Source organism: Varanus komodoensis, unplaced genomic scaffold, assembly GCF_004798865.1.
Source record: "Varanus komodoensis strain SLA01 unplaced genomic scaffold, ASM479886v1 scaffold1, whole genome shotgun sequence".
Classification (NCBI taxonomy): domain Eukaryota; kingdom Metazoa; phylum Chordata; class Lepidosauria; order Squamata; family Varanidae; genus Varanus; species Varanus komodoensis.
Genome location: NW_025335268.1, coordinates 127,889,456 through 127,902,708, shown reverse-complemented (window position 1 = coordinate 127,902,708; position 13,253 = coordinate 127,889,456). Strand labels below are relative to the sequence as shown.

The following is a 13,253-nucleotide window of genomic DNA, read 5'->3' as shown; positions in this document are numbered from 1 at the left end:
CTGTATTTCAGAAATGCACAACCTACAGCCTTCCTTGTGACCTTAATTGTAGCTTCCCGTGCCATGCCTTCCCTAGAGGGCCTGTTCCTGGCAAGGAGCAACAGTGGCAAAGGGGCCATTTGCACTGGAAATGCTGCCATTGGGATGCAAAGACACTCTTCTGCTGTCCTCTGGTGATTCTTATACAGATAACTGCTAGCAGTAAGGTAAGAGCAGCATCAGTGGTCCTGAACCGGCAGCACACTGGCCGAATAGACCAAGAAAGTTGTGTGCCTGCCTTATTTTAACCTTGCATAAAGTATAGCTATTGTGTCACTGTAGGTACTTGCACATAGTTGGGTGAAAAGATGCTATAAATGGGCATGACTTCCACATGTTCCTCGATACTATGCTCATATAGTGCCATCAGCATGTCTGGTGTTTCATAGAGTATGTGAGGACAGGTGCCTCCTGCAAGTTCACAGTTTAAAGTCAGACATGAGGAAGACCAGGAGAGGAAGGAAATGGGTTTTTCTCCTCTATAGGCAGGTTGGATTTCATGGAAAGGAAAAAATGTGGGAGGCGGATCAGGCATAAATGTTCTTTCATGTTGTAGTATTTCCTCATAATGTTGCTCCTGTCCCTGGAACCGTTTACTTCCCTTTTTCTCCGTTTCCCAACATTACAGTGACGATTTTTAGGTGTGACCAAAACTGTAACAGCAATCCATGTATGGTTGCACCAAACTTTTAAATGTCTCACCCCCATCCCACTGCTGTAACTTTAAAAAGCTTTGGATCCAAAACCATTTACTTCATGTATATTCTGATCCTATGCATGTTTTTCAAAAGGAAATACTTTTGCATTGGACTGGACTGTACCCTAGATCTGAATAGTTTTAAATTTCTATTATATTTCTGTTTGGTAATTTTTATGAACGGCCCAGAGCACTAGCTATTGGACAGCATAGAAATGGCATCTCTCCAGTGTCATGGGAGGGACAAAAATATTATCCACTGCCTTCATTTCTCCACATCCTTTATATTTTGTACCCCTCTGTCATGTCTCTCCTTACCTGTTTTCTAACCTAAACAGTTCCAGATGTTGTACCTTTCCTCATAGTGGCATTGTTTGAAATTTGCTGTATAGGTGATTCAGCGTACATAGCAAGAAAGCTCGTGATGCTTGTCAGACACCACACTACTACTAGGTAAAATTTGAGGCAGCAAAGGTTAAACAAAACTCCGGAAGAAGTGAGACTTCACACACTTGGACCACAGGTACCCACATTTATCAGGACTGAGAAATTCAGAAGCAAAATCCAGCCACAGACACACAATCACTTCTGACTCATTTACACTGCGGCATTCATGATGCGGCACAACTAGAGACCAAAAACATACCAAGAAGCAAGAAAGAACTGGGCTACATTTTTGTATCTTTTTATTTACAATTAGATTAAAAAAAATGCTTGCCCATAGACAATGGATGGCCTCACAAGTTCAGTCTGAATTTGTCAGAGACACTGCAGAGGACCAGATGACCGCAACAGACAGAGAGGACAGGAAGTAAATACTCGGCACTGATATCTATTGAGGCTTTGCTTGGTTTATAGCTATATTTTTAATTCATTATTTTTGCCAAAGAATGAGGCAGTGGTCTGCTGGGTTCAATTTCTTAGTTCAAACACAGCAAAATAAATGGCCTAAACAATCCAAATCCAGTTTTCTGTCAATTACATCACTGAGTTTGCATCTGGTGTAGACTGAGAAGCCAGCAGTCTCGTTCAAATTATAGCAAGGCCCAAAAGTAGCAAACTAACTGAAAAATGACTAAGGATTTTGATCTGTCCTTTAAAGGTTGGAGACCAATTCTTCACTAATGAAGGTTTACTGGCTAGGAGAAAAAGATTAGATAAAGGCCAATGCAAATGATAGCTTTGGACACCTAATTCAAGCTGAGTATCACTATGAATCCAGTAATAGCTTACATCTGGTCTGCAGTCATATTTGGGGTAAACCTATTGAAATCAAAAGGACTTAGCCATGACTAAGTTTTCACACTGATTTCTATATAGTCAAGTATGAATAAATTTGAATTAAACCAATTGATTACACTATATTCCTGCTTCTGCCTAATTTTGTCAAATGTCTTCTCAAAATTGGATCTGAACCCCTTGAAGAGCTCAATGAAACTTCTGTTATGGCTAGAAGGTCCCATTGCCTCTTCCAACTCACATCGCCTTTTCCCAGCTACACTTGAAATAGCTGGAGATAAATCTCCAGTCAGTCATTCTAAAGTGATGTTGTGTGGGTACTCAAACCCAGATTTCCCAAGTCACCCAGTCCAGAACTTTAACCACTACACTGCACTGGTTCTCAATTATTTTAGTTGTGAATTCCCCATATACAGGACAATTCTCCAAGCCAGTAGTACAGCATGCCTTGCATGCTGGACATTCCAAGTTCAAGCTCTGGTATTTCCAGGTACGGCTGGAAATATTCTTGCTAAAAATGCTGGAGAGGTGCCGCCAATCAATGTTAATAACATTGGGCTTGACAGACCAGTGGTCTTATTTGGTATAAGGCAATTGCCTATTTCTAGTGAAAATCAACCCCCTACCCCACTTTTATTTTTAAATTTGCTGTAGACTTGGGAAAGTGTGGATTTGTATACTCCCACAGGTTTGAAATGAGCCTTGTCTAGTGTGTGTCCTGGAAGGTATTTGCTGCTGAAGTGCAGAAGGCAACAAGCATGGGCATTAACCCAGAGAGGCTGCAAACAGTTATTCTAACTTTCCTCTTGTTTCAAGGGAAAACAAGACCACAAGTGATCTTTGCTTGCAAAAAAATGGCCAGCACATCACTACCTGTGCAGCAAGAGCACCCCTCCTCGCAATAAATATATTCTGGACCTGACATTTCTTAGCCTTTTGTATTTTTTCTTGAGAGTTTAGATGGTCAGATAGGTGGAAGAGCGTGAATCACCACCTTTTATAGGAGCACAGACTTTGATGGCTGTCAAAGCTTAGGCTTCATTTAAAAGGGGGTTTTTGACAGGGCTCTTCAGGATTGGTTGGTTTGTTTAAACAAGGACAAATGAATATACATATTAAAAAAACACTTGGGAACTTTTGAGGGGGTGCCACTGGCTGTTAACTCAGAGATGGGTTGATGATCTGTAAGTGATCTCAAATAATTAAAATTTAAAAATGATCTCAAAAAGAAGTGGGGAGGAAAGACAAAGTGAACAAGAAAGAGTCACCATTAACAAGGGAGATACTGAGCCAGTGACACTTGCTCCGCTGTGCTGCTTAGGCATCAGCATGGCTGTCACTGGCAGTGGTCCAGGTGAAACTGACAAGAGCAGCAAAGGGCTTTGCTGAGTGGCTTGTCACTTTTCTGGTCCTCTAGTGGTGGTTGGATGAGATAACAATTCATCAGGGCTCCAACAAACCCTAACGAAAGTCCTGAGTTGTCCAGGTTCTCACACAAGTTATCCTTCAGGACGCAGTGCAGATCTGCACAAGATGACAACCTACTGTGACTTGTCAACCCAATCAACATAATTCATACTTCAACCACCACCCATGGTTCAATGATAACCCACACTCTGCCCATGCACAAGCTAAGTGTGGCTAGAGTCAAATGCTATCTGAACCCACTCAGTGGGAATTGTGCAGGCATCTAGTCTATTTTACTTGCCCTACACAGGGAGAGCTTTAATAGATATACAGTGTCTGGGTTTGGACAGCATGATAAACCACACTCAAGGATTTGAGCATGAGTTGTCATTGAACCATGGATCATTGTGCTCGCTGAATCCAGCTGTGCTAACAAGCTATGGCTTGTTTATGTGGTTGGCTTCAGGCAATGAAATAAACCATGCTTCAACCAAAGCTCATAGTTCAGCAGAAAACAAGTTAAAACTTGTGTTGTCTGAATCCAGCCACTGTAGGACTATAACATGTATTTATTAAGCTGCAATGTCATAAATGGCTCTTACAATGTATTTATCTTATGGCCTTTAATCAAAACAATACCCTTCATTTGGTCTCCATAAGATGTTGGTCCTAGGATTGACAGTATGATATTGGTAGGATCTGTTGTAACCTGAAATTTCATTACATTTCTCTATCACTCCTCATTCAAGTTAAGAAGTAGCTAGAACATCTAGATTGGGCAGTGGTGGGCTGACTGAAAGGCACAAAAATAGTAGCTGTCACATCTACCAAATTATGGCACAAAAGCACAGATCACACGGTAACAAGAACCACAGAGCATGGAGGCCACAGAAATCAGACAATGCTCACATTAGTAGTAGTTTGGCATTTTTGAAAGGCAGCATAGAGAACCATAATAGGGGAATGCTTAGCTTCCTGGCCAGTTAGAATAAGCCTTTTAAAAAGTTGCATTTTGTTTGGATATTGTGAAAGTGAAAAGGACTTTGGTGTGTGGAAATACAGATTCGTTTTCACAAATGGATGTATACTATTGATTCATGGGACAAAAATCATGTTCTTTGCTTCTCCTATCTGCCTGCTTTGAAACTTAGAAAATAACTTGTTAGCTTAATTTCCAAGACAGCAAAGTTGTGTTATATTACCATTTAGCCTTTTAGCATTATATTAACCTGAGCATTATGCTGTCCTTCAGTGCATGAAAGCAAAAAAGTAAGGTTCTATGGGGCTCAACTTATTAAAATTTGTGTGCAATCTTTGACATGCCAGTAATGTGGTCCCAAGGAAAGCAGCACTGTGGTGCCAAAGGTGTTCGTGTAGTGTTATCCTTGCAGAAAACACTTGAGGCGGCCACACTGAGCCCAGCATGGGCAAGTGCCTGTCACGTACCTGCAGAGTAATGACGTCATTAAATCACTAAATCAGGACTGAGGCCAGATGCCAGGGCCTAACCAATACAGGAAAAGCAACACTTTGGTTTCTTTAATACTTGCATAGGAATGGAAATCAAGCAGGTGGCACCTCTCCTCATAGCCTGAAGGGAGAACCAGCACTTCCCATTTTTTCTCCCCTCCAAGCAACTATTAAAGACAAAGTATGGTATATCTGTTTTCCCCAGATGGAGAGCTTGCCAACAGTGCCCCATCCCCTTTATCCAAGCAGGAGGCTGACTTTTAAAAATTCTTCTGAAAGCTGGGGATTTACATCTAACAGTTTAACATTTTAATCATTTCATGAGAAGATGCTGATTTTGAGGAACTGACCAGGTTTTTACCTCTTGCTAGTTCCACTGAATCCTCCCTTTCCCTGTTACTCCACAAGATTTCCCTCTGCTTACTGCCTTCCCGCAGGTCTAGTACATGGACTAGATTCTGCCTACGGTATCTACTATATATAACTGACCACATTATCTTTGGAGTACAGGAATGTCTTTTGTGGCTACCTAATACAGGATTGAAATAGCACATGCAACAGGTAACTTAAGGACATGTTGAAGTCCTCTGTTGAAGCAATGACTTCCTGACCAAATTCTGTTGTATCACATGGTGGTATCAAATTCTCCCGTCCTGCACGGAAGAACAACACAGAGACTAGGACAAATGGCAAGACTAGCAAACGGCAACTATTTCCTATAGAAGAGCATCCAAGACTTTCTGTTAACAATATGTGCACAAAGATATTCCCAAAAACCTTTTTGAAATTTTTGCTGAAATATGTTGATTGCTTCAGACATGCACTTTTTATCAGGTTTTTCAATATATGCAGAGGTGCAATAAATGCATGTTTCAGTTGCCCCTGCTGCCAGGTTCAAGAGGATCCTCAGTCTTGGAAAATGTGCATACTAAAAGAATAAAATTAGAATTGGCTTTTAATTTTCAATACTATACTCTATGCACCTATTAAAAATGATATCATGTAATCACTTAATTACACATACCATATCTGTATGATTTTGTTGCTGAGCATGGTGTTTTTTTGGAAAGGATAAACTGCTATATTTTTTTTTCAAATGTTAATGTGTGTCACTATGTCCGTGACTGCTGCCTGAAGCTAACATTTGTTAATGTTCTTCTTCGACAGGTGTGTGTGTAAAAGCAGTGTTCTGCCTTTTCTCTAATAAAAGAAATTATTCTTTTAGATTGTTTATGTGCTGGCATGCATCTATAGTCTTGGCTAGTATCTGATGGCTATTTCTGGGCCTTGCTGAGATGGCAGAAGTGGCACAGAAGGCTTTGCACAGCTGCACACGTTGGATATTGAAATTGATATATCAACTTAACTTTTGGGGGTTTAAAAAAAAACCAAAAATAACTTTTAGTATAGCTTTTACAGTACAATTTTGTTCCAAACTGGAGCTTTTTACATTCATTCGAGTCATTCTTTAACTCAGCATCAGTAGATGATCAGTGACTTCATAAACTGGTGGGACACATACTGAAGACATCACAGTTACAAATGGGCACAATTTATTCTCTCAACGCACTTGCGCATTGTTTCTGCTCAACAGCAAAAAAAGCTTTATTAGTTCTAAACAGTTTCCCTTTCCCCACCTGTTGCACCTTAAAAAATTGGCTTGATTTCCCCATCAGAGCATTATCTATGCTTGGAGTTTCAAATGTTCTGGAAGAAGCTCATTGTCAATCATTCCACCCCAGCCCTCTCCTTACCCCTCCCCCAGAGAAAAGAAATCCTCCCAAGAACCATATAAATACATGCAAAACATCATACATAGAGATTAAATAATATCAAAATGCAATTACAGATCAGGTGCACTTTAAGCTGGACTCTAGATTATGGCAAACACACCAGGGTACATATTGCTTTGAAACCACCATTTTTAAATGTCATGCATACCACATAATATTCAGTCTTTTGTTTTGTCTTTTTTCATTTTTATACAAAAATGCCAGTGCTTATTATACTAGTTACTGAAAAAGGGAAACATAAATTCATATCTGCATGCTTCTTTAGAAAAGCTTTTAAATTGAAATAAATATACATACAAATATTTATTTTATTACTGTATATATATTTATTTATGGGCAGGAAAAAACCAAACATGTAGCCTTAGCCATGGGTTCATCCAAGGGCACATGAATGTGCAAACTGGGATCTTTTTGGCTAGTGGGGCTATTGGCACCACAACCCACAAACAAAAAACCATGTAGTGTCAGGGTGATAAATATCGAAGCTGTTTGAAAAATATTGGGAATGAGAGGGAGGGAGGGAGGGAACCCATATTCTGTCTTTAGCACTGCCAAGTTGGTTATCCCTCTCATATTTCTCTTTTGAGGGAAAAGAAGATAACCTCCTGAGCAGAAAGTAACCTCAGCGAAGATTTTCATCACACATCTGGAAGCTGTTGTTACCTTGCCTTTTCCTCAAAGCTGTGAGTCTTACTAGACCTGTAGGCATCTCAACCATTGGCCCCAGAAAAAATGGCAGTACTAGGCAATGTTTGGGGGAATGCTGAGGAGCAGACATGGGAGCTGTTCACAAAGCCACAACATCACTGTGGGGCTTAGTGGAGCACACCAGTTGCCATTTTGAATATGTGAGCAGTAGCAGTGTGCTTTTAACTTGCTGTGATGGGAGAACCTGGCATGATGGATTATCTGAGAATGTGGCTAAATAACCCATAGCTTGTTCTTAGAGTTATCTGAGGGTTTCTTACCATCTCAAACAACCCATCAAGCCAGATATGTACACTATTGCAAGCAGGCAAGTCCATGATACAAAAAAGGGTTCCCATGGGCACCTGGCATGACAAAATGGTCTTCACAGCTAAATTAAGGCATGCTTGGCATCCATGTCATGTGCACCAAATCAACAATTCTTTAACTAAAGTTTTCTTGAGAAACATCCCACTGAACTGGAGCTATTGAGCTGTCACATGATCATACAAGTCCTACTGCCAGTAACACATCAAGCTACCTTTCTGGCACAGCTTGTTGTGTCATCTGAACCCTCAAATGATGGTTGGTTTCTCCAGACTGCCTGGGCTTGGACAACATGACAACGCTCACCTCAGCATGTTATTAACAGAATGGTGTCTGGCACATGCTAATTTAAACAAGTCACAGCAGTTTCTTTTGATTGTGTGAATCATGTTGCTGGAGATCTTCAGTCAGCTTGTGTTGACCTCCAATAAAAAAGCCAAGTGAAACACAAATTGTAGATATTTCTACAATTCAAATAGCCTTAAATTTGGTTGTTCTATCTCTATTCATAATTGCCCATGGCTAAAATTACAATTTGCTTTGTTTTCTTCCTGGAATTGTCATTTTCATTTTTTAAACTTATTGCACAAAATGTTTGAAAAATTAAGTCAGATGCCTGTGCGACTTAATAAAAAGAACCAATTACATAATTCTAACTCCAAAAAATGAATATTCTTCATTGCACACAGGAAGTGATGTAATGTCTTTGGTACCAATCTGCCAATTTATTTAACAAAAATAATGGATTCCTACTATTAAGAACTGGATGCAAAATTATGTCCAAGGTACTTTTCTTTAAAAAATAACAACAAAGCATTCCAAGGCAAAGTAACACACATCACAGGATATTACTTCATTTCCTGTCTGACATGGCACAACCCTGAATTATTATTTTTATTTCTATACACCCAATAGACGAAGCTCTCTTCCACCCCATGCCCCCCCATGACAATTCTATTGGTTGCAAGATCATTTTGTCCCTCATGGCATATTTTAGAAGAACTATAATCTACACCCATTCCCATCCAGCAAGGCAGGCTATGCAACGAGGTGGACTTCTGAACACGAGTCACCTTACTTGATGCTCTCCTAATACAGACAAAAGAACACTGCACGGGGTTAAAAAAAAACCCCTTCCATCGTGTTCCAGGGGATCAGTATGTGCTGATCTCTATTACGACTGGGTTTACTAGCCTATCCCCTAACAGATGGCTGGTGCAGTCGCCTTTTGACAATGTGGTGGAGCTGCAGGGGGACATGACTGAAAAGGCCTCCTTTATTTCCCAAGCAGGTGTCATGGACAGAACCCAGCAGTGCTGGCCTTTGATTTGGTGTGCACACAGACACTAATCTCTGGATGAGGCCTGCTGCCTTTTATCTAGTGAACTAGGCCTCATCCCCTCGCTTTATCATTTCCCAATAATTTAAGCCAGTCCACTGCTGCTAGTTTTATCACTGAAACTGAAATTAGAAAAGAGAAACCAATCTTATTTTACATTAAAATGTATGCACAATAAACACATATACTTTAAGCAACCAGCCATATCAACATAAGTTATATAAAAACATTTCTGTATAACACAACTGACTTTAGTACAAAGATGGCTGTTCAGAGAAATGAAGTTGACTGGAATCTGACCAATCCCTAAGTGTCAACTGCCAGCCATGTGACTACATTCCACTGCAGTTATATAACTCACAGCTTTGTTTCCTTTAAACAATATACATATGGCTGACTTAAAAATATCTGTTTCTGATCTAAAGAAAACTATATATTTTTTGCATAATATTTATATAATTATTTTCCCCCTCCCCTACCAAGGAAGCTAGACACAAAAAAGAGAAAAATTGATTAAAATGTAAGCCAGACCCTTCATCATAACCTGTTCATTAATGATTTCTGGGAGTGATGGTTTTTCCTTCTTCCAAAATATGCTTGAGGTAATTAAAAAAATATCAAACATGAACAAAAATCAGTGTCCCCTCTCCCAAATATTTCATAAATATGTATGCAATTGTCTAACATCACTATTTGTTTTTTAAGTATTCAAAATAGAAAAAAAGATTTTTGAAACAATGCAATCTTTAGAACAGAACTACATAGAAATATTTTTTTTTCTTATCTGGTAGGTCACATAGCAAGAGATGGCAGTTTTCCTCCCTAAACTCCTCCCAATGTGTACAGTTCAGATGACAGGAATGAAGTGGATTTATCACGAAGGGAAACAAGGAGCAAGAGAATGTGATGATGCCTTAATTGCAATAAAGATGGTCAGTGATGGGCATTTCCCCCACCCCAAATATTGGCAGCTGGTTGAGCCTGACATTCAAGTCCTATTTACGCCAGCACTGGAATCAAAGACCTACCAAAAAGGATTTCTCAAGTCTAGCTTGAAATCATGAGCTACTGGCTAATCCACATGGTGAGGGAATTGAATTTAAAAGTGAAATCAAAACACTCCATTTTCACTTTTTGTTTAAGGAACACTTATCTCTTGGCAAAGTACCGGGCTCCCACGTAGCAGACGGTGCTTTGGGCAGTGCTTAGACAAGGCACAGGAGTTTCTGCTGTGCGTTCTTCAAAAGGAAAGGGAAAAAAGAAAAGCCACCAACCAAAGAAGCTATGTAAGTTGACTGCTGGGATGGAGGCCAGGCAACAGATCCTTCAATAAGGTTAGTAACAGCTTGGCTGTCTCTTTGCTTCCAGGTTGTATTTTCCAAGTAAACCATTCTGTAGTGACATAAAACCACAGTGCCAAATTTTGAGAGCTGCTCTGCCTCCAGCATGAGAAAACTGTGGTTGCCCTGTCTTCTTTCCCAGAAACTGGCCCTCACTCAGGACAGTTTCAGCCTCTCTGTTTGGTTGTAGCACAGTTCTATCATCTTAAAGCTATCAAGCTGAGACTGACCCTACCCTCACTCAACACAGGGGCTGACTTGCCTTCTCCTGCATTCATTCGAGGCAGGTGTGTGGCAACAAACACTTTGGAAAAGATGGGAGCCTGTTTAGGTGCAATGAGAAGGGAAGAAAACTATGGAGAAGTTGTATTGGCATACCTGCAGAGCCAACCCACATGCAATTTTCACCTGAAAAAGCAATTCTGTGCATCCAAGGCTCATTCCTGTTAAATTGTCATTCTCCAGAATGTAAAATGTAGGAAAAGTTAGGAAGGAATAGCTTATTACTCAAGGTGACCTGGTTGCACTGTATTGTTTTACATCATGCATGCTTTTAAAAAGTAGTCCTTTTCCTCAAACAATCCTTCTGAAACCTGAGCAGGGACTACAGCTTTTTTATGCCACATTCTTTGGGATCAATTCTTACTATAAGTTAGGCTGAGATGTTGCTCTTAGACAGCCGATGACTAATTCACCTGATAGTCAAACTGGCAAACCTGAAATCAAGCAAATTATATATAACATAGAAATAACCCACACACTTCAGCTAATGTAGAATTCCAAAGCAATTTGCTCTTAATTCATATACAACTTCTTTTCATCAAAAGCCATGTTCCACCTGATTTCATTCTCTCAGAGAACATGATGCTGTCACATTTCCTTGCTGCTTGGCCTTCTTCCAACTCTCATAATTTAAAAGGCATTTTAAGACGTTTTAGTCACCCTCATTTCCTGCTGTGGATAAAATACCATGGAAACAGAGAGGTACACAAATGGGAAAGTAAATGGTAGAAGTCAGGAAGACTGGGTTCCCTTTCGTGTCCAATACTTGGTTCAGATCCCCTCTAATAACACCCCTTAGATTTATCTCCTTCTCCCCAGGGACATATGGAGACACGTAAGATGCATATTCCAGAAGTAAAGCAAGAGGCTACCCCAACAACTGCATCATCAGAAGCTCTACACACAGCTCTTCAAGAGAATCTGAACCGGTTTTTTTTTAACGTGCAATTTCAACAAGAGAAAAGCCACTTTTACAGACATTTGGAGGTCAACTCAAGAAGATGTATCAAACTGGTGATTTTACCTCTGCCAAAATAACTCTTGTGAAGTGAAATTCTAGGTGAATGGTACTGTGGTTCCTGCAGCTAAATTATCATAAAGAGGGGAGGGGAAAGAGGAATGAAGAGCAAATAGGCTACAGGGACCAGCAGTTGAAGGAAGCGGCTGCAGAGTGTAGTCAGATGGTGGTGCCTGTGTTGCATGGGGGGGGAGGAGGATCAACGTTCAGAGGTCAAACCGATGTTTCCAAGCTGTGTAAAAGGCTTTCTGGCTCCGGAATGGTGTCCTCAGCTATATTGCTGTCCACTGCATTGTTATTTCTGTTGAGGGGTGAGGACTCGCCTGGGCTCTCCTCACTTGGCTTTTTCAGTTCTTCAGCTTCCAGGTCTTCATCGGTGCCATCGAGGAATGGTGTCCGAGGCTCGTCTTCCTCCAGGATGAACTCTGGGTGAGTCATGAAGTTATGAATGGAGCTTCTGGATTCGGGTTTCTTGAGGCCTTCGTACAAGGAACTACGGAACGCATTCACCACTTTGATCTGTACCAAAAAGGGATGGGGGATAAACAATCATAAGCAATACAAAAGTGAGTGGTGAACAGAGGGAGCCCTTAAGGACTTTGGGGGGAAGAAGAAGGCAACAAGTCTAACAAAAATAATAACAGTGGTAGCAGCGGCAGCAAGAATAGTAGTTTTGAACAAAAAACTAAAAACAACATAAAAAGAGGACTTCTAGCGAACCAGAATGGCCACATGGTCAAAGGTGATGGGGCAACCAAGCATAAGGTGCTTCAGGAGCTGCAAGAAAAGAAATGTCACATTCCTAAACAATAGCTTTGAAATGCATGGAGAATCAAAGCACAATTGTTCTCAACGTGTGTCTGCGTGTTGAACAAAAATACTCAAATGAAACAGCTCAACGTGGCAAGTGTAACATAGACTCACAAACCGTGATTTGCTTCAAGGTGAAATTGGGGTGGGAAGTGATGGTATCAGTTGAGAATTTCAAACCTATAAAGATTAATTAGCTGAATGTGTCGCGTACACACACAATGACTTTGAGACAGTGCATTGCAGCAAACCCAAGCAGAATGCAAGTAATGATGAACGGACCAGTGACCATGCAAGAGTAAATCAGATGCCGGTTACTGAAGTGGAGCCCACACTCAGGAGTGACAAAACCTCCTTAGATCTATCATGTTTGGAAACTGGACAGATTCTCCCGATAGCACTGATTAACTTCATAGCTTGTTCTACAGGTAAGTCAAGCACTCTCAGCCGCTCTGCACAGAGGCCTTACCACACTCTTGGCTTAAGAAGATAAGGTCCTTAAGGCAGGGGTGGGGATTCCATAGGCCATGGACTGGAAGTCTCCACTGCCTAATTTTTGGTTGCTCATATTATTTCCTCTCGCCAGTCACAGCTGGGAAGGGGTGTATGTCTGAGTCCTGCTGCTCTACAGCTCCTTCTTCCCCAACCATCCGCAGCTCCCCACTGATTGACAGAGGGGAGATTTACACCAGGGTCACATCCTCACATTCTGAGGAAATGGGCCCTCAAAATGAAAAAGGATCCCCACTCCTGAGGGATATACATTCAATTTGCAGCCATTTAAGCAATTATGGTTGATCGAAGA

At 40.7% G+C, this 13,253-nt stretch overlaps 2 protein-coding genes across 7 annotated transcripts in view; one reads left to right on the top strand and one right to left on the bottom strand.

The window, feature by feature from the left end:
- ZC3H11A (zinc finger CCCH-type containing 11A) overlaps window positions 1–6,076 on the top strand; it is a 33,128-nt gene extending 27,052 nt beyond the window's left edge. The window contains exons 17-18 of one of the 2 annotated variants that reach the window (XM_044445410.1): window positions 12–206; window positions 1,129–6,076. In XM_044445410.1, coding sequence (XP_044301345.1) covers window positions 12–177 — 166 coding nt within the window. In that variant the 3' untranslated portion in view covers window positions 178–206; window positions 1,129–6,076. Of the gene's footprint in view, window positions 1–11 lie in introns of both variants that reach the window. The other variant, XM_044445400.1, reaches the window with a different exon arrangement.
- ATP2B4 (ATPase plasma membrane Ca2+ transporting 4) overlaps window positions 1,406–13,253 on the bottom strand; it is a 167,728-nt gene continuing 155,880 nt past the window's right edge. For 4 of the 5 annotated variants that reach the window (XM_044445354.1, XM_044445319.1, XM_044445327.1 and 1 more), the window contains one exon: window positions 1,406–12,157. In XM_044445354.1, coding sequence (XP_044301289.1) covers window positions 11,852–12,157 — 306 coding nt within the window. In that variant the 3' untranslated portion in view covers window positions 1,406–11,851. The remainder of the gene's footprint in view (window positions 12,158–13,253) is intronic. The other variant, XM_044445335.1, reaches the window with a different exon arrangement.